The 27,173-nt window shown below is 38.9% G+C and overlaps 1 protein-coding gene across 3 annotated transcripts; it reads right to left on the bottom strand.

The window, feature by feature from the left end:
• Positions 1 to 564: 564 nt before the first annotated feature.
• Positions 565 to 25,890, bottom strand: LOC143024789 (RUS family member 1-like). 3 transcript variants are annotated; one of them, XM_076183972.1, is made up of 11 exons: positions 25,740 to 25,887; positions 23,961 to 24,077; positions 20,087 to 20,207; positions 14,320 to 14,480; positions 13,738 to 13,930; positions 8,926 to 9,044; positions 7,774 to 7,976; positions 6,947 to 7,077; positions 5,740 to 5,865; positions 3,866 to 3,995; positions 565 to 2,212 (listed from the first exon to the last, which is right to left on the bottom strand). In XM_076183972.1, the coding sequence occupies exons 2-11, from the start codon at positions 24,065 to 24,067 to the stop codon at positions 2,112 to 2,114; spliced, it is 1,392 nt and encodes a 463-aa protein (XP_076040087.1). In that variant the 5' UTR covers positions 24,068 to 24,077; positions 25,740 to 25,887; the 3' UTR covers positions 565 to 2,111. The 3 variants fall into 3 exon arrangements, 2 of the variants coding, with proteins under 2 accessions (XP_076040087.1, XP_076040089.1); XR_012966301.1 differs by lacking the exons at positions 565 to 2,212; positions 3,866 to 3,995 and adding an exon at positions 6,594 to 6,708 and having other exon boundaries at positions 25,740 to 25,890; XM_076183974.1 differs by lacking the exons at positions 565 to 2,212; positions 3,866 to 3,995; positions 5,740 to 5,865 and adding an exon at positions 6,624 to 6,759 and having other exon boundaries at positions 25,740 to 25,890.
• Between the last annotated feature and the right edge of the window lie 1,283 nt (positions 25,891 to 27,173).

Here is a 27,173-nt window from a genome sequence, read left to right on the forward strand (position 1 = left end):
AGATGCAAGAGGAATGTCTGTAAAGCAAGGAAGAAAGAATGTAAAAGAAAGGAATGAATGGAGAATAGTTGTAAATGGAGAAATAAAGCTCCCTGGAGTGATGTCTTTGTCTGCTGTTATTTTTATTCATTTATTTATTTATTCATTTTTTCTAAGTGGATGAGTAGGGTTGTCACATCATGAAGTAATAGGTGTAGTTCTTGATGTCAGCCCTGCTGCCAATGTGTTGTGTCTTACAGAATTGCCTTTGAACCCAGCAGTGTGACACAGAATAGGGATAACCTTTCATCTATGAGGTGCTAGGACGAGAAAGCAATGAATGTGTTTTGGATGGGTGTATGCTTTGACTCAGCCACCACCCTTGTATGGGGGAAAAGGTCTTTTGGTACATGAGTATCTTTGATACCCTGAAGTGTCTAGCAATATGGATATCTTTGCAAGAAGATCATGTTTTCTAAGATCTTGTGATCCTGAATGATGAGCCTACTCATAAGAAAGTATCTGAGAGACTCAAGTTTGAAAAAGTTCAAAGAGGTTACAAAAAATGGAATGCTAAGATATATATGTAAACAATTCAGTTTATTAATATTCAAATGATTATACATATCACATGCCAAAGGCCCTTTCCCCCTTATAAGGGGGTGGTCAAATGAAAGTTGCACATGCCCTTCATACATACATATATCTAAGGCCCTTTCCTCCCTACATGGAAGGTATCCAAAAAACAAAGACATAGAAACCACTCCCATCCATTCCATCCTTAACATACTCCACTCCCCTCTATCCTCTTCCCTCTCTCTTATTTTGGCACCTCCTAGATGACGGGTCATCCCTGCATCTTGCCCACTGCCCTGGGTCAGAAGCAGTGTCACAAGACACAGTACATCCACAGCAAAGCTGCTTCATTAAATCAGTGACCCACCCTCTCTGTCCCCTCATGCAGAAAAGGAGAAGACAAGGAGAAATCCCTTTGGGCTGCGTCAATTTATATTTCACACGTGCTCCCTCTCATCTCAGCACTTGATCACACAACTTGGGTCAAGGACTGTGCAGCAAGGTGAAGCTCTTCCACAGCAAGGCCCCACAACATTATCATATATATATATTCAAGCAGTACCAAACATAATTAAAAAAAAAAAATCCTTATATACTCCTGACAAAATTCAAACACGAGTATACACTCTCATTACAGCAGTCATTTTAAAGTCAGATCTACATATCTATTCATTCAGATTTCAGATGATTGCTGGCTGAGTGCATTAGGGCATCGTTACTTGCGGTGAAGGTCGAGGGGATGGTGGTTCGAATCCTGCCATCATCGAAATTGAACCAAGAGTATGGTTCATTAAATTCTATGTTACAAAGTCCTCCGTGAGGGGCACCGTCCTAGCCTTCCAATAGGGGGGGATTTTGTGACATTAAACGATATCATCATATTTCAGATATTCAACATCTGCGTACAAAATTTTGCATTTATTTACATGTATGTACCTATTTCCAAGATCAATAAAAAAAAAATAAAAAAATAAATAAATAGATAGATTAAATGCCCACTGTGGGGCCACTCTGGAAAGACAACAATCGAGAGTTAACCCACTTTAAGTCGAGTATTGATGTAGAAGGAAGTCTTGAGACTTCCTTTGTAACCTAGGCAGGTGGAAAGGCATCAGGAGAGGAGTTATAATTCCTCACGGTGGAAGGAAAGACAGATCATATTTGTACAGAAAAAGGGCAAGACATTAAAAAAATAATAATGATGATAATAATAATAATAATAATTAAAAATAATAATAATAATAATAAAGAATAACAAATTAATAAATAAATCTAGTACTGCAGTGTTACAAGTTTCTGAAGAAAAGTGACCTTGGAAACAACAGTGGAAAAGAGATAATTATGTAATAATGCACCAGACAGGAAGACTAAAATTCATCAGTATGAGATTATTGATAAATCAAAGCTTTGGACTCTACCTTGCCCAAGAGCACTAAGTTGAATTACCTCAAACATGAGAGGTGTATTCTATACATGAGGAAATGAACTGCCTTTATAGGGTTAGTAGCCAAGCTGGAGCTGGGAATTCTAAAGATGATACAGATGTAAGGGCTTTCTCAGTTTGTTCTTGTATACTCATCTTCCTGAATGAAATCATCTTGTGTAAATCTATATCTACATTCATCTGGACTTAAATGCACTGGATCCATCTTCCAACCTAAAAAAAAAAAAACATAATAATAATAATAAATAAAATGAATAAATAGATAAAAAATATACATCTAAAATAATGATAATAATAATAGAAAAAGAAAAAGTATTTACATTAAGAAAAAAGCATTTAGATAAAAAAAAGTATTTAGATTTGAAATACTAATTAAATTCTGGACACAAAAATTAATTTGGTTTCTTTTAAAAGTATTATCTATCTATCCATCTATATACCAAAATGCTTCTTCCCCCTTTAGAAGGAAGGTAGTGAACCAATGCAAGCTCCCATCCTCCATCACTCATTTGTTTCCCTTTTATCTCAGCTCCTAATGGATGAAGGGCCATCCCTGTCCTTTGCCTACTGTCCAAGTCAGAAGTAATGCAGTAAGACACAGTGCATCTACAGTACAGCCTGACAACCTAAACTGGTTTACCCCCAATGCTTTAGGGACTGTTTTGGGGCACCCCTATGTACTGAAGCCACACACCATTTGTCTATGTTAGAGTAAAATCTCTACTCACAGAGAAATAGTGGTATTTTGTAATATAGCTATCCATCAAGGAAGAAAATTCATTAGATAATGGTGTCCAATGAACAGGGCCTTCATGTGGGGGGGGGGGGCATATGCTGGGGCAGCACATTTAGAGGGGCGGCAATTCTAGTCTGTACATGCCGCCCACAAGGCTGACAAGTTAATTATAATAAAAAAAATGTCAAAGGAGCCCTGAATATTTTACTGTAATATACAAATTTTGTGTTAGAATCAACAGAATATGAAATATTTTTCCCTTGACATTTCTGAAATAGGGACATCAAATACAATTTTTTGGGTATGCAAAGTGGTAATGGGGGAAGGGGGGCATCACTAGGAACTTTGCCCTGGTGCGCCACTTAGGTATGTAAGGGCTCTGCCACTGAACCATGTCTGCAACAAGAGGATGGAAAACTAAACTTGAAAAAAAAAACCTGCTTCCTCTACAAGCCAACTTTAAAGAGTAGTTCTCAGAGGAGATGGTGACTACTAAGAATATAAAGTTGAAAATCAAGAGTATCATACAATTTAGAGAGTAGGGTGAAAACTGAATATGGACAATAGTAATTGTTGTCTCAAGATTAAATTTACTGACAGGGAAACCTCCAACCTAGTGGCCCTTAAACCCTCCCATAGATCTCCCTAGAAAGAAACTTTGGACTGCTATCTGTTTCTGTATTGTGGATTGAAAGTAGTAGGAAGAGGAGGGGGGGGAGAACAATCACTGGATGTCAGTTTTCCTTTTGTGAAGAGGTGAAAGAAATACAATTTAAGGTGAGAGAGATCCTGGATCTGGTCTAAAGATTGAGTGGTAGCCTCTTAGGGTTGCACCTCCATATGGTAGTGAGGGGCTTGATGGTTCTTGAGAATGGGAAACAGGGAGAAGATTCTTTATGTCATCCATCCTGCAAAACTAACACTAGCAATTACCCACCACTAGTCCCCCACATACTGAAGCACATATACATGGTACTTAACTATGCATACATACATATACCAAAGGCTTTTTCCCCCTACATGGGGAGTAGCCAAAAAGAAAAAGGCATAGAAACCACTCCCACCCATTCCATTTTCTACTATTTTAGGAAATGAACACAAGGCTCTCAAACTTTTGCTTGTATACCTGCCTTTTTCTATGGCTGCTTTCCTGAAATCCTGGTATAGTGCATGAGAGGAGGTCTTCACTTTATTGATTATTTCACCACCAGGAGTGCTCTTTTCCATCCCAGTCGTGTTCACATTGGCAATCTGAATATTCTGGGAAAAAAAAAAAAAAAAAAAAAAAAAAAAAAAAGAGAGAAAGTAGTAAGAAATTAAAAAAAATTGACATACATACTAAAGGGCCTTCTTCCCCTTTTGAGAGGGGTGGCTAAGTCAAAACAAATCACCCCACACCCATTCAAAAACCCATTTATTCCCTGTCCCATGCACCTCAAGGATGAAAGATCATCCCTGCTATGGCATTGCAGCAAGATACAGGACCTCCACAGTAGAGCCCAACATATGGAGCTGGTACACTTCCACTGCTTCAATACATGACAACCCCCAACCATTGCCAATCCTCATCCAGATTTATTTATTTATTTATTTATCTATTTATTTATTTATCTATCTTTTATTTTTTCAACAGATATAAAGAACATCCTTTTGGGTTAAGTCATTCCTTTGTCCATTCACAATCTCTCTTTATTCACTTTTATCTTCTGAACCATTTCTTCTTTGCTCAGCAGACATTCTGTTTTGCATATTCCCATCTGTTAATTGTTGCATTTCAAATAAGCTGATGGGGCATATCTTCTACAGGTTGTCAATACATACATACATACATATACCAAGGCTTTTTCCCCCTTCCAAGGGAGGTAGCCAAAAAGGGAAAGGCATAAAAATACTCCCACCCATTTCATCCCTAAATACACTCCACACCCCTCCCACCCTCCCTCTCATCTGAGCACCTCCTGGATGACGGGTCATCCCTGCACCCTGCCCACCGCCCTGGGTCAGAAGCAGTGTCACAAGACACAGTACATCCACAGCAAGGCCGCTTCATTTAATCGGCGACCCCCCCTCTCCGTCCCCCCTTGCATATAAGGAGAGGACGGGGAGAAATCCCTTCAGGCTGCGTCAAAATTTACTCACACATACTACCCCCTCCGCCCATTCCTCCTCATGCAATCACAACATCATCCATATACAACCATTCTCCACTCACCTCTGTCTTCCGTCCTCTCCCTTCCTTCCTCAACAGACATTCCCCATACTTGAAAGAATCATGACAAACTGGTGTCCAATCAAAAGTAAGAATACATTATTTCACATTTATACTGTATTTGATGATGCTTAACATGTTTTTTATCAATTTTTTTAAGGAATGCAAAAATCTCCTTGTTTCTAATACATTCTTATTACTGAATAAGAGTTTGGGCACAGAATGCAGAACAGCTGGTGGTGTATGGCTAAGAGGGTTTGAGGTGATCTGTGCTGAGTTAGTAGTTCACTGGGGAACAATAGTGTTATGATAGTGGCAATATTTGTGTCTCAATATAACAGGTACTTTAAGTTAGGATTACGGCCATTGTTTTCTAAACAAAATGCACTCAATCAGCACTGCTATCAGTATCACTGCTTAGGGACTATTGACTGTACTTGCATGTTATGGTTCTTGAGTTTAATATCACAATATCTCTCCGCCTCATAGAGGGCTAGGGCAGTGTTTGTTTACAGAGGACTTTCTCAAGCAAGGAATATAATGAAAAATGTGATTAGAACACACTCACTTGTGAGGCAAAATTTGAATTGCCTCCACCACAAGTAAGAAAACTCTAACATGTTCGACCAGAGAGCAATTTTGGTATAATAAATGTCAACAGTTAATGTCAGTATACCACAACATGATTTTACAAATCGCAATCTTTGATGATCTACAAATAGTGATTAAATCAGGTAAGGTAGTACTAGCACACCTAAGACCAAAAGCATAATGTAAATTTAACAATAAACCTACCTTTTCCATGCTAATGTAGTGCAGCATACATAGATACGCTACAAAGAAACCTTTAAATTCTTCCTCTGGTGATATATTTTCATGGTACATTAGGAAGATTTTCTTCTTTTGGAAATCAGCAAGGAGCTGGAAAACAAAAATATCAAATATTAAACAATGTTGAAATGAAAAAATATATGAACAAGTAAATATATAAATTAATCAATAAAAATAAATAAACCTGTATCTATATCCACTCACAATTTTCCTTCAATCAGATAATGATCTGACAATCCATTGCCCTCTCGCCTGAGTATATTTAAAAGATATATTACATTTAGAATTTAACCCGTTAACTCCGATATGCCGCCCAGGAAGCAGCACTGGGGAGAACCGATATGCCGCCTGGGCAGCACGATATTCAACCCCTTACAGAAATCGCGCTAGATTTGGTAGTGCTTTCATACTTTTAGGGAAGTTTGTCTGACTTGTCAACACTGCCCAGAGAATGCTACGATGCCAGTTAGTGCTTTCATACATGCGGTAGAGCGTTGATATACGTGGTGACTCAGGAGTGCTTTGCATCTTATTTATTGGGATTATCTACCTCAATCAGTGTGATATTAGTGTAAACATGCCTCAAGGAACTATGAGGAAGCTTTTGTATGTGTGGGCGTGGTTGCGTAAAAACAACACATTACACAATAGTGTGTACAAAATCAGCCATGCACAGAAAGACTCATACACCTTCAACCACTCTTCCTTGTCGCCAAATCCACCAAATAATTTTTTCTGTACATTTATGGTGTCCCTAAGAACTTGCTCTATCTATCTGGTACAAAAGGTGCTTGAAACCAAACTGCACTGATACCAACCATCGTGCAGGATCGTCTGAGCATGCCATAGCACGCCGCCCGAGTCTGGTAGTAAAAGTTGCCGCTACTGATTCTTGCACCAGATCTACAAATTCCGACCTTTCTCATGGCCATCCTAGAGTGGGTATATGATTTTTATGTGTCTTGGCCGGTGCACCTGAGCATTCTAAAGAAGTTAAGCATAATTTTATTCAATTTGGTAAGACTCTATTTTTCGGTCATAAATTCGTCATCAGAGACGAATTGATTTGAGGGGTCATCGGATTTTACGGGTTAATACATTATAAAATAAAATTAAGATATATTTAAAAATGCATTAAAAATTAGTTTAAATCTATATTAATATAACTCACCATGTAATTCTCATGTCTGAATGAACTATACAAATTCTGAAACTGATGAAAGGCCTCTGTTTCTCCAATGGAATTCAAAGCTTCTCTTAGTGAACTCCCAATTTTGAGTCTAAATCCATAAGGAAGATAATCTGGAACAGGAAAACAATGAGAGCTGGATATTAATAGAAAAAATTGCAAAACAGTTTACCATATATCTGCATATAATAGTTGATTTTATGTAAAAATCAACCCTAGTTTTTCAGACCTAATGGATCAATCTTGGTGATGTGGGAGTCTATTAAATATTTACCCTTAATTCTATGGATTTGGAAAAGACATACAACAGGGATGACAGAAAGGCATTATATAATGTGGTGTGGATATATGTGATAAAAAGAAGTTTCTTGAGGGTGTCTTAAAGTTTTTATATGATTAGCAGAACTGCATGGGGGTAGGGAGTGGAGAGAATGAATGATCCGAGGTGAAGACAAAACTGCATCAGGGTTGTGCAATGTCATCATGAATGAGGTGGTGTGGAAAGTAAACAAATCTCATATGGGAGGGGAGGTCACGTCAAAGTACACAATCATATTATAAACAAACAAAACCCATTCAACCATCCCCCTTCCCACCTCAGTGCCTCAGAAATAAAGGGTCACCTTTACCCCTGCCACATTCACTGGGCAAAAAGTAATAAAACAAGACACAGCTCTATAGCAGAGCCAATCATCATCAATTGCTAGCTTCCTCGGTACTGGCAAGTTCCAACAAAGACAATCCCTTGGCTACAAAGGGAAACCAAACTGATTTTATCTAAGGTCTGTCCTACATAGGTTTAAACTTACTTTGCTTGTAGGCAGCACCAAAGAAAAGAGGTTCACTTTTATTTGCTTCTTCGACACTAGGAATCCTGGTTACACTGAACCACTTCTCGAGGAGGATCAGTAGACGTGGACGGTTTAGTGTTTCAATTCTTACAATTCTCTTTGCTTTGTAGTTAGCAAAGATATGGAGACCCATCAAGATGAAAGATGTAATAACCTTGTACCTACAAAATATATATATATATATTTCTTTTTTTTTTGTTAAACAAAAACAGCCAACATTTTTGGTGCCAAGGTGTATTTGTTTGGATAAACCCAGGGAAATGACTGATGGAAGTGGAGAAAAAGAAGAAGAAGAAGAAGAAGAAGAAGAAGAAGAAAAATATATATATATGTATATATACATACACACACAGTTAGACCTCGCCTGACACCATTGTTACATTCCTTAGCCCATCATACAGGATGAAATTTGTGTTCGGTGAATAACAGGTCTTATGGGAAAAATAGGTTAGGTTCCTGGCAGGCTATTTAAATTGTGCTATCATGAATCATTATCATGTTTGGCAATTGCTGGGATATCTAACTATTTGTGTAAACTTGAAATTTCGTGCACAGTGAAGTTATGTTGGGCAAGGTCTGACTGTATGTATGTATGTATGTATATATATATATATATATATATATATATATATATATATATATATATATATATATATATATATATATATATATATATATATATGTATGTATGTATGTATACACCAAGAGCTTTATCCCCTTTATAAGGAAAGTGGCTAATTCAGAGGCACATACAGTACCTATTCCCACCCATTTCACTCCCCTTCACCACCCTTTCCATCCCTCCCATATTATATATATATATATGTATATATATATATATATATACACACACACCAAGAGCTTTATCCACTTTATAAGGAAAGTAGCTAATTCAGAGGCACATACCTATACCCATCCATTTCACTCCCCTTCACCACCCTTTCCATCCCTCCCATATTAAATATATATATACATATATATATAATAATAAAAAAAAATTGAATAAATGAAAATAAATAAAGAAAAAAATCCTGTCATTTACTGACACAAGCATAGTGATCATGCAACCTGAGGAGGTTAAATAGCAAAAACTCAAGAGTAAATTCTTACTGGAAAGAATGGCTGACATGGCTGATGAGCCCTGCTGAAAGACCAAGTGCAACCAATCTGACTAACTTTGCTTGACTTCCATTTTTGGCTTGAACATCAGCGAGGTTGCCACGCCGAGCCTATACACAGACAATAGGGAAAGAGTAACCATTAAATTTCTGAAACCATAAACTATATACATATATATACCAAAGGCTTTTTCCCCATTACACGGGGGGTAGCCAAAAAGAAAAAAGCATAGAAACCACTCCCACCCATTCCATTTCCTATATATTCCACTCCCCTCCACCCTCCTCCTTCCCTCTTATCTTGGCACCTCCTGGATGATGGTTCATCCCTGCATCCTGTCCACTGCCCTGGGTCAGAAGCAGTGTTGCAAGACACAGCACGTCCACAGCAAGGCCGCTTCATAAATATGGCGACCCCCCCCTCCATCCCCTCATGCAGAAAAAGAGAAGACGGGGAGAAATCTCTTCGAGCTGCATCAAATTTTTTCTCATACATACTTCCTCACCCCCCATCCCCATCATGCATCACAGCATCATCCATACACAACCATTCTCCAATTCTCCATTCACCCCAATCTTGTCCTCTCCCATCCTTCCTCCACAGACATTCCTCTCTTTTGTAATGCCCCTTTCACCCCATCCATCCATCTCATCCTAGGACGCCCCCTCATATTCACTCCTTCCACCTCTGCCTTCCACACTTCTTTTACTAATCTACCTTCACTCATTCTTTCCTTGTGTCCAAACCATCCTAATACTCTTTCATCAACTCTATCTCCCAGCTCCCTTCCTACCCCTGTTCTCCTCCTCACCTCCTCATTTCTCACTATATCTAGCCTAGTAACCCCTATCATACTTCTCAGACATTTCATCTCAAACACATTCAAACTCCTTCTCTCTTATGTTCCATGTTTGTGCCCCGTACAGTGCTGTCGACACAATCACTCCCTCATATAACCTCCTCTTAGCATCCATTCCCAGATGTCTATTTCTCATTACACTTTTTAATCCACCAAGGCATTTGTTCGCTTCTCTCAATCTACATTCTACCTCCACCCCCACTCCTCCCTTTCCTGCCACATTCACACCCAAGTATCTAAAACTATCCACTTCCTCTAGTCTTTCACCCTTTATGCTCACTTCCAGCCTGCTGTCACTCTCTCCCCTTGTACATCTCATCACCTCATTAACATAGACAAGGAAAATTATTGGTGCAAGCAATAATGTATGTGTATTTACCTACCTAGTTGTATCTTATTGAAGGGGAGCTATGCTCATGGTGTCCTGTCTCTGTATCTCACCATATCTAATTTGCTCTTAAATTCTTGTTCTGTTTTTGCACACACTTTTACTTCATCTAATAGTTCCATACATCCATCACTCTGTGGGGAAAACTGTTTTTTCAGGTCTCTTCTATAACTATCCTTTTTGAGTTTCCTTCCATGTCCTCTTGTGTTTTTCTTATCCCAATTCAGTAAGTCATCTCTATCAAGGAGAGATAGTTATTTTACCTAGTTGTATTTTACAGGAGGAGAGCTATGCTTGTAGTGACCTGCAGTTGCATCTTTCCACATCCAGTTTTTTGTTAAGTCATGTATAGTTTTAGCATTCACTGTTTCCTTTTTTCAGTTTGTTCCATATATGTATTACTCTGTGTGGAAAGCTGTTTTTTTCAGATCTCTTCTGTAACTGTCTTTCTTAAGTTTCCTTTCATGTCCTCTTGTATTTCTTCTGTCCCATTTCAGTAGGTCATCCCTATCAAGAATTTCCATCCCTTTCATAATTCGGTAAATGGTTATCAAATCACCTCTTTCTCTTCTTTGTTCTAGGGTTGATAAGTTTAGTTTGTCTAATCTTTGTTCGTATATTAATTGAAAAGTGTTGGTGCCATCTTTGTCATTGCTCTTTGAATTCTTTCCAGTTCATGTTTTTTTTTGTACTAGGTGTCCATAGAGATGCTGCATATTCCAATTTTGGTCTTACCAGTGTAACTATTATCTTCTTTACCATTTCCTCATCCATGTAGTCAAAGGCCACTTTCACCGGAAAATGACCCCTCAGTGCAGAAAAAAACGTAACATTGTGTGTTGGAAAAAAAAAGGATTGTGGTACTCCCCCAGGTAGGCGTAGCTCCTCCTTGGGGATCGGTGCCATCTGCGTAGAGCTGATGGCCAGGGGTAATTGCTGCTGTTTGGCCCCCAACTCTTGGGGTTGGGGGGTGGTCCCACGACGTAGACGCTGCAGCTCCAGGACCAGCCTCCGGAAACATATTCATAATCATATCACTCACCGCTCCATTAACACACTGAAAGACAACACACTGCTGCATGCCAGACCCCCTGATATCCACCCTTCTGAATCCTCTCTCCCACGTAAGGACAGAGTCCACTTGGCCAGACTGCGATGCGGTCACCACCCAGCACTTCTAAGCTACCAGAAGAGGCTGGACGACCGTGTTGTGAACAGCTGCCCAGGATGTAACACTTCACCCCATACCATACAACACATAATGGAAGACTGCATTATACACAATCATGCACGCAAACAACACAACATACACTCTATAAAGGATTTGTGGGAAAACCCAGTTTCGGCTGTGGCCTTCCTTGGGGAGACGGGACTGCTCGGACAGACAGTCTAGGGAACGACAACAACAACAAAAAAAGGCCACTTTCATTGATCTTATTAGGTTAAAAGTTTCTCCAACTATTTGGTTGACATGTTTGCCTGGTGTCATGTTGTTTGAGATAATTACTCCTGGGTCCCTTTCTCAGTTTACTTTTTTAACTTCCTTTATACCAACTTTATATTGACCCGAGATTCTATTTTTGCTTTTTCCAATTTCCATCATACTACATTTCTTAATGTTGAAATTCTCTTCATTCTTTTTACTCCATTTCCAGACCACGTCCAGGTCTTCTTGTGTGTGTTTGTGTACACAGATATATATGACCTTTCCTCAATTATAATGGGGATGGCTGAATCAAAGCACACACTCATTTCATACACAATGAAAACCAACTAACACCCCTCCCATCTCAACATCTCATGGAGGTAGGGTTGTTCCTGTCTCTCAGTGCATCACTTGGGTAGAGAGCAATGCAACTCATAATAAATTCAAGAAACATGCCAAATATAAGTAAACCCACTGAGTTTAAGTTCAAAGGCATATGTTACAGTGTAATGCAGTGTACTGTCCTAGAAAATGACATATAGAGTAATTCATACAGGCTTTAATAACTGAATTCTCTGCTGTCCTTATCCTTTTGTCTTACAAATTTGAACCAATGAGATACCTGCTTGTGATGGTTCTGTAAGATATCTAACAGAAAAAATCATGGCCCTGCTCTGCATTTTCAAAGCCCATACATATGGAGGTGCAGCCCTGAGGGGAGACAATCTCCAGACCACATCCTAAGATACCTATCAACTTCAACTGTATTTCTTCCACCTTCTCACAGAAGCTATTAAGGATGTCCACATGCATCTATTAAAATAATTAAGCTTGACTGATAATCTTTTTTTCTGTAAATGGTAGACAGCAAAAAAATGATGTGCCAATTTTTATGGAAATCCATTGAATTTTTTTTTATAATAATAATAATAATAATAGTAAATAATGATTTGATGTCTTTAATTTTTCTCATATCTTGGTAACTAATAAAAACAGTGATCTGTTGATTATCTTGTAAAGACCCACATTTTGTAAAAACGTTTGTATAATTGTATTGCTAAAACCTATAGTGCTACCATTAGACACCTAATTTGACAAGGCAATTTAGAAAAAAAGGATAAGTTTTGTATAAACAAAAACTAATTTATATAGAGAAAGAAGTTTCTGAGTTATAAGCATAAATGTGACAAAAATACTGTTACCAAGATACTGAGCTGCAAAGATAAAACAAAAAATTCACTCTCTGTATGAAAAATCTATTAGCAATATAGATGAAAAATACATAGATACTAATGAATTGAATATCATAAATGAAGTGCATTGTTTTGTAAGTGATATTTTTCACATTTACATTACTTTATCCCAAGATTTTTTATTGGCTTTTACCAGGGCATTACCCCTGGGGCATTACAGAAACAGTGACTCATGTTGGAGTTTTGTTTCACCAGGGATGAGCCATTCATAACATTCTACACAGTCCCTAGTTACATAATAACCCAAACTATAAAGGGGGAAAAATAAAGTGTCAACAGCCATATTTGAGCAATACTCGGTGAAGTGTTACTTTGAGTTTCTTGCCTTCACATCTCACTCTCAGTATGTTGACATACATATGATATACCCTTCTAAAATTTCATGTAAATAAGAAAAGCACCAAATGTAAATGTCAAATCAAAAGCTGGTCTAATGCCATGTTCCTTTGATTAGGGACATTGCTTGCCTGAGATACTTTTTTAGAAAATCAATTAGAAATAGTCAATTATGCTGTATGACACTCTTCACCAGTATGTTGTGCCTACTTCAAATTATTTTTCCACAAGTTTTTGCAAAATTGTCAAAAAGTTAAATCTTTAATGTGCTGACGTCCTTAAACCAGCAACAGTTCCCCTCCTCTTACTGCTTTCATCACAACAACACCTCAAAGTTTCTTCACAGAGAGATCTATGGGAGGGCCTAAGGACTGTTGCCAGACACTGTGGGTCATCAAGTTACCAGTTGGTGAACCTTAATGAAACAATCATTATGTTCCAAACTAGCAGCAATGAAATTCTAGAAGAAACAAACTTCATACAAAAATAACAAACACTAAATGTATTAAAACTCATCATTACAGAAAAATCATTACTATACCTGATGTGATGCTAGAGCTGTGTTAGCAGGCACAACTGGTGCACTGACCAGGGCAAGTATGATACCGATAAGGCTCATGGTTAAGTTCAATGGCAATGGTATAATGGGACTAAAAAGTTTCAGGGTTAAAGCTACATCATTTGCCAAGTCTGCAAACAATCGCCACTGTTTGCAATTGCTGCTCATGTGGGTGCTGCAAATGAAAGAAAAAGTACTGTATAGTGTATATCTCGATTAACAGTGATGAACTAACATAACTAACAATATACTGAGAAATTTCTACCTTGATATCAGTAATAGCGTATGCTACAGGTAGGGTAGACCCTCTCTAATCCTATTACCTATGATCCAGTTTTTTAACTAATTTAGTATCACTGCCCCCATCACACTGCTCAAGTAAGAGGCAATGGACCAAGCCATGTAAATAATTACAAATAACTATCACTCTCTTCTATCTCCTCCCTAGCTCTTACTGTCCAATTTCCCTTCCCATTTTCTTTATATTATCTTTTCTATATTCACCCCCCTTGATCTCTTCTCTTTCCCAACTCTCTGTAGCATTCCAAACTGGAAGTTCTGTACCTCTTAGCATATGTAAACAAAATGGTGGCAAACATGAAGGAAACATCCCTCAGCATCCAAGCAAGTGTAGCTGAGAGTGCAGAGGCATTTTCTTTACCAACACCTGAAGCCTCCAGGGTGCTGTGTAGCAAAAGTGAAGTGTTCAAGCTACTGCACATAACCTGTAATGTTCAAGAATTGACTTAGGTTGTAAACTGTATGTTGTTGTTGTTGTTGTTGTTCCCTAGACTATCTAGCTGAGCCATCCCATCTCTCTGAAGAATGCTATGGCAGGAACAGGGTTTTCCCACAAATTCCTTGTAGAATGTATATTGTGTACAATGTAGTCCTCCATAATATGTTGTATAGTATGGGGAAATGTGTTACATCTTGGTAAATTAGAGTCCACAGTCTGGTCAGATGGACTCTGTCCTCTCAGGGAAAGGGGGATTTAGAGGGATGGATATCATGGGGTCTGGCATGGAGCAATGTGTTGTTTTTCAGTTTGTTGATAGAGCAATGAGTGATACGATTATGGATATGCTTCTGGAGGCTGGTGTCTGGTGGTTATGAAGGAAGAGAAGAGAGTATTTGTACATGATTTAGGTATTTGGTTGTTGTTTTGATGTTTCTTGGCATGTGTGGGTGTTCTGTGTTTTAGTGTAGGGGGTGGGCTGTGTTTGTAGAGGCTATGGAAAGTGTTTGTGTGCCTCTCATGTCAAGGTGATCCTTAATTTTAAGGACTTTCATTTCATGGTTTAGATGGTCTGTATTGTATTTGTACAGCCTATAATTGTCTTTAGGGCTTTGTTCTGTATAGTCTGTAGGGTGTTGTGGTGTGTCTTAGGGGCCCATGCAGGGCTTCATAATTCATCACTGACCATACATACTGTCTCTATACTGTAGTGGTAGTTTCTTTGTTTTGTCCAATACTGTACCTGCAAGTGACTTAACCACTTCGGTATGATGATGCCTACATAAGTGTCATGAGGCGTGAGTGGGTACACGAGGATGCTGGCATCGGCATCTTGATAACATATTGTTTTGTACATGAGTTACCCCCCGGATTCTGTGAACTGGTTTGATCACATTTTCTGTTTATTATTGATCAGAGTAAAAGAGAATGAGTAATACAGCAGTGACTTTATATTTCATAATGTGAGTAGTGTGATGAATTGTACATATGGCAGCCAATGCTACATGCAAGAATTTGACTTGTAAGTGGTTAAGTATGTTGAGTCTACGTGTGCATATTGTTTTTGTGTTTGTGATGCATTATTTGAATGACATGGTTGTATCATAAGCTATTCTAAGAATCTTAGGTGTGTGTGTCCATTTGGTATTATGGTGTTGTTGATAAAAAGGTGTGGTATATATATTTGTGTTCTTTTGTCTAGCTGGTGAGAAGTGTGGCTATGGATTTGGTTGGGGCTATTTTGAGTCTGTTTGTGGTGAACTAGGTCCTGAGTATGTCAAGGTATGGCTGAAGTATTTCTGCAGCTATATCTGCATTGCAGTCTGTGCATGTAATTGTTATTTTGTCTGCATAAGAAGAGATTTGTATTTCTAGGGTGTGGGTATATCATGCATGTATAGATTAATGAGTGTGGGGGATAGGACTAGGCCCTGAGGTACTCCATTCCTAAAGTTTCTGGTGTGCAATGATTGGCCATTATATGATGCACAGGGATATCTACCTGCCAAATAACTGGTCAGCTATCTTTTGATATTATTGTGCATGTCTGTTTTGTATATTTTGTGAATGTGATTGTGTCAGGGAACAGTATAATTTTTTTTACTAATGTCTGGTGTTATAAGAAGTATTCTGTGTGGGGGCTTATCTGAACTAATGCCATCAAAACCTCTTTGTGTGAGATCTATCAGAAGAGTGTTTGTGTGGTGTAGTGGTCTAAAACCATGTTGTGATTTGGCAAGGGGTATATGAGGTGTGACAAGCTGTAGTAGACATTAGTTGGATATTGATAGAGAGGTGTTGTTCAATCATGGGTCACTATACAACCCCACCATTCACCAATTCAGTCACTAATGTATACATGTTGGAGAGTAAGAGGCAGGACCCCATTAGTTTTGCTCCTTTCCAGTATACAACATATATGCATATACCAAGGCTTTTTCCCCTTTACAAGGTAGGTAGCCAAAGAGAAAAAGGCATAAAATCATTCCCACCCATTCCATCCATAAAAACACTCCACTCCCCTCTGCCCTCCCTCTTATCTTAGCACCTCCTGGATGACAGGCCATCCCTGCACCTTGTCCGCTGCCCTGGGTCAGAGGCAGTGTCGCAAGGCACAGCACATCCACAGCAAGGCCGCTTCATTAAATCGGTGACCCCCCCCCTCTCTCTGTCCCCCCATTGCATAAAAGGAGAAGACAGGGAGAAATCCCTTCGGGCTGCATCAAATTTTGCTCACACATACTACCTCACCCCCCATTCCCTCACCCATTCCACCTCATGCATCACAACATCATCCATATACAACCATCCTCCATTCACCCGTCTTCTGTCCTCTCCCGTCCTTCCTTAACAGACATTCCCCTCTTCCCCAAAGCCCCCTTCACCCCATACATCCATCTCATCCTAGGACATCCCCTCATGTTCACTCCTCCACATCTGCCTTCCATACCTCTTTTACTAGACTTTCTTCACTCATTCTTTCCTTGTGTCCAAACCATCCTAATACTCTTTCATCAACCCTATCTCCCAGCTCCCTTTCCACCCCTGTTCTCCTTCTCACCTCCTCATTTCTCACTCTATCTAGCCTAGTAACCCCCATCATACTTCTCAGACACCTCATCTCAAACACATTCAAACTCCTCTCTTATGTTCCATGTTTCTGCCCAATACAGTGCTGTTGGCACAATCACTCCTTCATACAGTCTCCTCTTAGCATCCAATCCCAAATGTCTGTTCCTCATTACACTTTTTAATCCACCAAGACATTTACTCGCTTCTCTCAATCTACATTCTACCTCCACCTTCACTCCACCTTTTCCTGCCACATTTGCACCCAAGTATCTAAAACTATCCACTTCCTCCAGTCACTCTCCCTTAATGCTCACTTCCAGTCTGCTGCCACTTTCATCCCTTGTACATCTCATCACCTTACTTTTACCCACATTTATCTTCAGCTTTCTTCTTTCACACACTCTCCCAAACTCTGTCACCAACTTCCTCAATCCTTCCTCCGATACTGCCACAAGCGCAGTGTCGTCTGCAAACAACAGCTGGTTCACCTCCCACTTTTCTCCATTTTCTTTAACCATCTCCAATCCCTGACCCACCACCCTTGCATTTACCTCTCGTACCACCCCATCCATGTACAAGTTGAACAGCCAGGGTGACATAACACATCCCTGACAAAGTCCCACCTTTACCTCGAACCACTCACTCTCTCCATTTCTAATCCTGATACATCCTCTACTACTCTTGTAAAAACTCTTGACAGCTCCTAGAAGCTTTCCTCCTATCCCGTATATCCACAAAACCTCACACAGTGCCTTCCTGTCTACCTTGTTGTAAGCCTTTTCCAGATCCATAAAAGCCCAGAACACATCCTTCCCCTTTCCTATAGCTTTCTCACATATCTGTCTTACCACAAAAATCTGATCTACACAACCTCTACCTGTCCTAAATCCACACTGTTCCTCACCAATTACTCCCTCTGTTCCTCTCCTAATCCTCTCAATCAAGATCCTCCCATAAGCCTTCCCAACTACACTTAACAAGCTAATCCCTCTGAAACTACTACACTCACACTTGTCCCCTTGTAAAGTGGAACTATACAGGCACTCCTCCAGTCCTCCAGCACTCTACCCTCTCTCCAGCAAACATTAAATAACCTCACCAGCCAGTCCACCATCACTGTACCTCCTTTTTTTTTTTTTAGACATTCTGCATGGCATCCATCCAGACCAGGTGCCTTACCTGCTTTCATCATCTTAACAACTGCCTTCACTTCATCCTTCCTTATTTCTCCTCCTCCTCGCAGATCCATAAAAGTCCAAAAAACATCCTTCCCCTTTCCTATAGCTTTCTCACATACTACAATTAGATAAATACACTGTCATGATGAACAAATCAAAAAAGTAAGTCAAGATAAACAGCTTTCCATATAGCTTGATTAACTCCTGGAATAGCTCAGATGTTAATATAGCCCAAGCTAAATTCCTAAGCAATTTCAAAGATAGGTATGATAGTTGGACACCTGCATGCAGAAACCAAAATATTCCCAATAGAATACAACATGAAAATGACTGGAACACAATTCTACACCACACACCACATGAACTTTTTTGCTGACAATGCCAAATTACTGAAGAGAGTGAAAACAGAAGAAGATTGCAGATCGCTGCAAGATGACCTGGATAAAGTATGGGAATGGAGCTGGAGACACGAGATGAACTTTAAAATCAAGAAATGTAGCATAATGGAATTTGGAAGAGGTAAAAATAGAGTTTCAGGAAAATATACGATTGGAAACAAGGAAGTCAAAAAAGTAAACTCAGAGCGGAACCTAGGAGTAATCCTCTCTAGTGACTTGACACCTGACAAACATGTAAATAAATTATTTGGAGAGACTTTCAACTTATTAAGATCAATGAAAGTGGCCTTCGATTACATGGATGAGGAGATGGTTAAGAAAATAATTGTTACACTGATAAGACTGAAATTAGAATATGCTGTATCAATGTGGGCACCTACAAAAAAAAAAAAAAAAAAAAAAAAAAAAAAAAAAAAATTAGAAAGAATCCAAAGAGCAGCAACAAAAATGGCACCCACACTATCAAATCTGACATATGAACAAAGATTGGAGAAATTACAGCTGTCAACACTAGAGCAGAGAAGGGAAAGAGGCGATTTGTTGACCATTTTCAGAATTATGAAAGGGATGGAAGTTCTCAATAGAGACGACCTATTAAAATGGGACAAAAGAGAAACAAGAGGACACGAAAAGAAACTAAAGAAAGACAGTTACAGAAGAGACCTGAAAAAAAAAAAAAAAATAGCTTCCCACACAGAGTGATCGATGTCTGGAACAAACTGAACAGAGAAACAGTGAATGCCAGAACTATACACGATTTCAAGAATAAACTGGATGTGGAGAGATACGAAAACGGGTCACTACGAGCATAGCTTCTGTCACGTAAAATACAACTAGGTAAATACACTACATCTCTCATGCACCACCAACAGAATGCAACAAAAGAAAACTAACCCAGCAGTATACTACTCAAACATTTATAACAACCTACCACCTGTACCTCACAAAACATCCACAGAAAAACACATACTCAGATCACTAAACAAGCCCTTTAAGACAACACTAAACTCAATACTCGATCGATAACCCCCAGACATAAGTAACACAGAAAAAACTCCCACTTCTAGTAACAGCTGTATTGGCACAATTGCGGTTAGGACACCATCCACCATTGAAACAGTACCAACACAAAACAGATTCAAACTGCCCCAGATGTAACCACCACACAGAGGACACAGAATGAGTCATACTACATTGCCCCACACTAACAACTCTTAGACAACAACACAATACATCTTCCCTGAGTGACTTGTGAACCTGCCTGAAGGCTGCTGTTAGTTACCCAAAGGCCATAGGTCTTCTGCAAGAGACCAGGGGCAACGAACTGATTGATTGATTGATGAGGTAATTGTCACATTTATATGGAGAACTGTGTTTCTTGATATTCTTTAGGTATGTGGTCCTGATTAATGGGTTTTTCAAAATGGAAATGAAGTGGAAATTACCTGAAATGTGTCCCAAAGCTGATATTCAAGGTAGTCAGCAGAAACGGAGTCAGGATAACCTTGTGGTAAAAATACATCTTTGATCCATTTTTTGATGTGGTCCCATGTACTGACTGCCTCTCTATGGAAAAAGGATTACCATTATATATATTAGAAAAAAAGAAAAAAGAACAAATCCTTAATTTTCAGGACTTTGCAAAATTCAGATGAAGAGAACTGTTAAAGCTTTTGGTTTCAGAGTCATGGGGACCAACACATATTTCATAGCCAGCTCTATCAGTGCCAGTAACTATAACATATGTGTCCCATGGTGAACACTGGTCAACTGTAGGGTCAAGCTTGGTAAAGAACACCTTCTCTACAAGTACATATACTTTGGCAGGAACATATACAGCAACAAAAAAGATAAAACCCAACAGGTGATTCAATCTCACCAACATCACATGCTCATCAACCACAGTACCTTCCATAATGGTGGACTGTAATCTGCTAGATATGCCTTCAGCTAGCTCCCTAAGGTAGGCTCCAAATCCTGTGACCCAATCAGTAATAGGTATAGCCATTGATGCTAACCTCAGCACTGTCTGGTCTCCTTACCTCAGAGAGAGTCACTATATGCATTCTTAGCTTCCTCTGTCCTACTGATACATAAGAATAAGAATGTAGGAGACTGCATAAGACCATAAGACCTACATTAGACAGTTCTACATCCTTTATCACCTGTCATCCCTATCTATAACATCAGTTCTATATCCTTTACCACCTGTCATCCCTATCTATAACATCATCTAATCTTCTCTTAAAACAACCAATTATTTCTGTGCTCACCATAGTTACTATGTCTATTCAATTCCTTAACCATTCTACTAGTAAACCAGTTCTTCCATAGTGGGGTTGCCAAGATATCTTTTATGCTATATTTTGTCGTTGCAAAATTATATGAGTTCAATACAATAACCATGATGTTAACTTTGTCTTTTATAACCTTACATTACCTTTCTTGCACATATATTCTTTATACTTGTCCCCTACTTTTTACAGTCAACAACTAGTCATATATATTAACACAAATAGATTAGTGGGGTTGCGGTCACATCATGAGGATCACATTGGGGTCGCCTGAAAAAAAGGTTGGGAAACACAGCTGTAGGTTCATCTCAGGCTTGACTTGGCATGGCTGTGCTTCACTTACACCAGCGAGAAGCACCATGTATAGATGTCTATACATATACTGTATAAGGATTTGCCATCCCATGCCCCTACCCATCATAGAATCTAATGAGGGGAGACTAAGTATTGAGTATTTATTCTTAATTCAGCAATCCCCTCGGGTCATGGGAAAGGATATGCACACACAACCTTAGCAGTGGGAAGAGATAGCCATGGATTGTGTAGGATCAGTCCATGGGGTGTCTGACTTAAAGGCTCAAGTCAGGCAGCTCAGCTGATCTGCCTCTTCAAACCAGGAGGCACTGCCCATCTTGGCCTGAATCAGGGACTGAAGAGGAATGCTGATAACCTCAGAGGAATGCTGGAGCATAACCACACCACTGGGACATTGCTCAGCCCCTGAGATTTCCATCTCCAGGTCCTGCAGCAATACCACACATAGGGAACATATGGGTTGGTGACCCATAATAGGGTTGGATGGGACTCATCATGAGTTTATCTGCATATATATTTACCAAGTCAGTTACAGGTCACATGAAGAATTGTCACCCCAGAATGCCCACATGAAGAATCGTCACCCCATGAGATCCCACCTGAAGAACTGTCACCCCAGTATGCTGAATATCAACAGTGGAATAAAAATTACATTAGGTTAGGTTAGGTTAAGTTAGGTTGAATGAGGGTTATGCTTATTGTTATCAGCTTATACAACCAAAGAATTGTAAACCCAGGATGGCCCACATGAAGAATTGTCACCCTAGGATAGCCCACATGAAGAATTGTCACCCTGTGAAAGACTGGGGTGACAATTCTTCATGTGATGCTCAGTTACTCTTTCTCTGGTATGTCCAATGACTCCCAGATGGGTATGTTCCTACCAGGTAAGCCAGACAGGCAAAGAAGACAAAAAATGAATGAAAAATATCTAATTCAGTATTGAAATAGTCCATGATTAAGTTGATCTTGTAAACCACATCTACATACAACGTGGTAACCAAAGATCCTTCCTCATTTCTTCCTAAGTGGAAGACAAAAGACAATAAGAAGAAAAAAGAAAAGAAAAAGAAAAAATACATACATATATATAGCAAGGGCTTTTTCCCCCTTACAAGGGAGGTAGCTTAAGTCAAAAGACATAATTCCACTCCCATCCATTTCATCCCCAACCATTCCACTCCCATTCACCACCCACCCCTCCCATCTTATATATATATATATACAAAAGAAAAGTGGGAGATAAGCCAGTTGTTATTTCCTGATGACATTGCACTTGTGACAGGATCAGAGAAGGAATTGAGGAAGTTAGTGACAGAGTTTGGGAAGGTGTGTGAAAGAAGGAAGTTGAAGATCAATGTGGTTAAAAGTAAGGTGATGAGATGTACAAGGGAAGAAAGTGGCAGCAGTTTGGAAGTGAGTATTTAGGGAGAGAGACTGGAGGAAGTGGATAGTTTTAGATACCTGGGTGTGAATGTGGCAGGAAAGGGAGGAGTGGAGGTAGAATGTAGATTGAGAGAAGCAAGTAAATGCCTTGGGGGATTAAAAATTGTAATGAGAAAAAGACATTTGGGAATGGATGCTAAGAGGAGATTGCATGAAGGAGTGATTGTGCTGACAGCATTGTATGTGACATAAGAGAGGAAGAGATGAGGAGTTTGAATGCATTTGAGATGAGGTGCCTGAGGAGTATGATAGGGGTTACTAAGCTGGATAGAGTGAGGAATGAGAAGGTGAGGAGGAGAACAGGGGTGGAAAAGGAGTTGGGAGATAGGGTTGATGAAAGAGTATTGGGATGGTTTGGACACATGGAAAGAATGAATAAAGAAATACTAGTAAAAGAGGTGTGGAAAGCAAAGGTGGAATGAGTGAACATGAGGGGTCGACCAAAGATGAGATGGATGGATGGGGTAAAAGGGGCATTGGGAAAGAGGGGAATGTCTGTTGAGGAAGGATGGAAGAAGACAGAAGATAGGAGTGAATGGAGAATGGTTGTGTATGGATGATGCTGTGATGCAGGGAAGGGAGTGGATGGAGGATTGGGGGGTGAGGGGGTATGTGTGAAAAATAATTTGATGCAGCTCAAAGGGATTTCTCCCAGTGTTCTCTTTTTTTGCATGAGGGGATGGAGAGGGGGGTCACCGAATAAATGAAGCAGCCTTGCTGTGGATATGCTGTGTCTTGTGACACTGCTTCTGACCCAGGACAGCAGGCAAGATGTAGGGATGACCTGTAATCCAGGAGGAGCCAAGATAAGAGGGAGGGGGTGAATGGGAGTGGAGAATGTGGGGATGGAATGGGTGGGAGTGGATTTTATGCCTTTGTTTTTTGGCAACCCACCCAAAACTCATTTGTTGTCCTTCCCATCTGAGCATCTCGTGGGTGAAGGATCATGCCTGTCCCCCACCATATTGACTGGATCAAAAGCAATACAGCATAATAAAGTGCCATATAAACTTAAACATTATAAAAAAATGTATGTATGTATATATATATATATATATATATATATATATATATATATATATATATATATATATATACAGTAGTTTTATTAAATCTGGCAGACTGTTTCAAAACACTGTAGGATGATATCACTTAATGGAACTAATTCTAACTTTAACCACTTCATACACACCAAACAGATTCCAGAAACTTCTAGGGACCACTCTGTCAATACAATTTGATAAATACCTCTACAATAACTTACCCACTACTCATGAGATCTGTGGATAAGAATCCTCTTTTTCCAAATGATTCCCAGTAATATCTATGGCGGGAGCCCCCAATGTTTTCTTTAATCCTTGCATTCTCCATGTTCTTAATTCTGAGGAGATAAAAATAAATTCTGTATGTATAAACAGGTGCTTAAAAGATAATAAAATAAACTTCAAAATATCACTAATAAATTAATGGTTGTACAAATGCAGTCAGTAAGTCAATGTTAATACACATACCAAGAGGCTTTTCCACCCTTATAAAGCGAATGCCTATACTTGTGATCCAAAACCATGAAGAATCATACCCACCTTACACCCATTCCAAACCCAAATAAAACCCTAATTTACTTAAATTCTAGAGAATGGGCTGTCAAGTAAGTTTCAGTTAGTGTCATAAGGGGTGCTTCTTCTCTGTTTACATTTAGTTTCAAACTGGTCATATCTCTTCTTAAACATGTTGACACTTATACTACTGACTATACATATTCAGTGAAACTGTTCCATTAGTTTACTACCCTGGCGTTAAAAAAACTTGTTCTGCTTTGATGTTCTGTAGCATGTCTTCATCAACTTCATCCTGTGTCTCCTGGTTTGAAGGTGTTGGTCTCTGGGAGCTAACTGCAGGTTGTTATCATCACCAACTTTGTCAAAGCCCCTCAGGATCCTAAAGGTTTCGATCATATCCCCTCTGGTTCTCCATTCTTCAAGGGTAGCGAGACTTAGCTGGGTAAGTTTCTGCTAATATGTGTATCCTGTCAGCTCTGGAGTTAGTTTGGTGGCTCTCCAATGAACTTGCTCCAGCTTCTTTATATCTTCTCTGGTATGTGGGGATCATGCCAGAATATAGTATTCAAGGTGTGGCTTAACTAGACTCTTGTAAAAGGCTGGCAACATCTCAAAATCCTAACATGTCATTATTTTCTTCAGGAGTCCAATCACTGTGTTGGCTTTGGCTGCTGCCTTAGTTACTTGCTGTGAGGGTTTTAGGTCATTGGTAATGATGATCCTTTTCCTCTTCTGTTTGTCCAGAGTGGTTGGTCCTGGGTAATATTTGTATCCCTGGTTATTCCTTTCATTGTGCATGACCTTGTATTTCTCCTCATTGAACTGGAGTAGTCATTTCTGGTTCTATTCCTTCAACTTGTGCAGGTCCTGTTGCAGGATCATGCCAGCTTCTGCACTCTTAATCCTCTGGTAGATTTTAGCATCATCAGCAAAGAGTTTTCCATTTGCCTGTGTGGTCTCAAGTATATTGATAAACACCAAGAAGAGCACTGGACCCAAGATGCTTCCTTGTGGGACCCCACTCCATACCTGCACCCATTCTGAAAAGCTACCCCTTATACTGTCCCTCTGCTTCCTGATGGCGATGCTATGAAATGCTGTATCCATTGGGAGACATTTCCCCTCACTCCAATAACATCAACTTTTGCTTGCTAGATATACCACATCAACAAAGCCAAGGGAGAAATGGCTATATAAATCCCAGAAAAATAAAACTATATATATATATATATATATATATATATATATATATATATATATATAAATATATATATATATATATATATATATATATATATATATATATATATATATATATATATATATATATATGAGGGCATTACAGAATTTTCCCTCATCAGCTAGGATGACTTAATTGAGAAGTTGATTTAGCACTACCGCACTGTAACTAAAATCATATGCATATCAAGATAAGGTTTTATATCGCCTCCCAAAATGAATATTGTTTCTTGTCAGTGGCTTACCTCAGAATACTGTAGGTGCTAGCTCGGTGGCTTTCCTCTAATTCTGGGGAACCTCAAGACTTGACATCCGTTATGACTCATCACGTTCTTTGATTATGTCGCAATCTCTGAATCTGATTTTGATCTGACATGTCAGTTCATTGGCCCTAACATCATCTTGTAATATTGTGCGGCGCAGCGGCAGTCAATGATATTATTAACCTGATTATATATATTTGTATAATATCGTATTAATAAAACAACTTTATTATTCAAATGAGACTAATATTAACTTTCTTGTTTATAAGCGGAGTTTTAGTCTTACTTTAGAAAAACGGATTTGTTTTCATTTCACAAATCTCGATGCCAGATGTAAGATTGTTTCGGTTGTAGACAAATATCACGACAGTATTACGGTTCGGACGACTCATCGAAGAAAGAAGCGATCGGGTTAGAAAGGACAACTAATTGAAGGTAATTCTTAATATTACATTTTAAGATACTTGATCAATTTTATGAGGTATTGGTTGTGTGAGCAAGTTGTGTCATAAAGAATTTTTTTGTTAAAGTTAATCCAAAGAGACATTGCGAGTGCATAGTTAGTACTGGAAGGCTGCGACGAGATCTTGCGTAAAAAATATTAATTGTTGTGTGAAAAAACCTAATGTATGTAAAAAGTGGGTTATAATTAATGGATTAAAGTAGGAGTGAGTGGGGAAGAGGCTGGTATGATTCACAGAGTGCAGTACGACTAGTTAAATTCGGAGGACCGTGATGTACGTACATTCAGAGCTGTCAAGTGTCAGTCTGCAATGCCTTTATCAGCTCGGCGGCAGTAATCAAACTAAATTTGACAGATTAAAATTATTGAGAAATAATGGTGTTGTTGGTGTAAGGAAAGGTCATTAATGTGTGGCAATTTAACCCAGTAAGTTGTAAATGTTACAACATAGGTCTAGAATATTTTATAGTTAAGAAAAGATAGAGAATATATATGGTGAGAATGTTGAGAGGCAGCCCAGTTCAACAGAATACCAGACATAATTAATGCAGACGACAGCATCTCTCCTGTATATGAAAGCATCCTGTGATGTCAGGGCAACATCCACATGTAACATTTAATAACATGTTATGGTAGTTATAGAACTAAACCAAACCTAAAATTATAATATCCTTTATAATTAGCAGAGTTCAAAATTATAATAATATCACATCTAAACTCCCAGAATCTAGATGTCTTGTTAATGTTTGATAACAGTCCAAATCATTTGTGTGTATTTACCTAATTGTTGGGATAAAGTTGTGTGTATGGAATGATTTGTAGATATATATGTGTATTTTGTTTATGTTTAATGAATTACAGTCATTATATTTTTATCAACTCTGGAAAGATTGAGCATAATACTATCATAAGGAAGATTGTTCTATTTACCTGTTGCTCTGTTTTGGAAACTA

Source organism: Oratosquilla oratoria, chromosome 4 (assembly GCF_046742065.1).
Source record: "Oratosquilla oratoria isolate Oo_2021 chromosome 4, ASM4674206v1, whole genome shotgun sequence".
NCBI lineage: Eukaryota > Metazoa > Arthropoda > Malacostraca > Stomatopoda > Squillidae > Oratosquilla > Oratosquilla oratoria.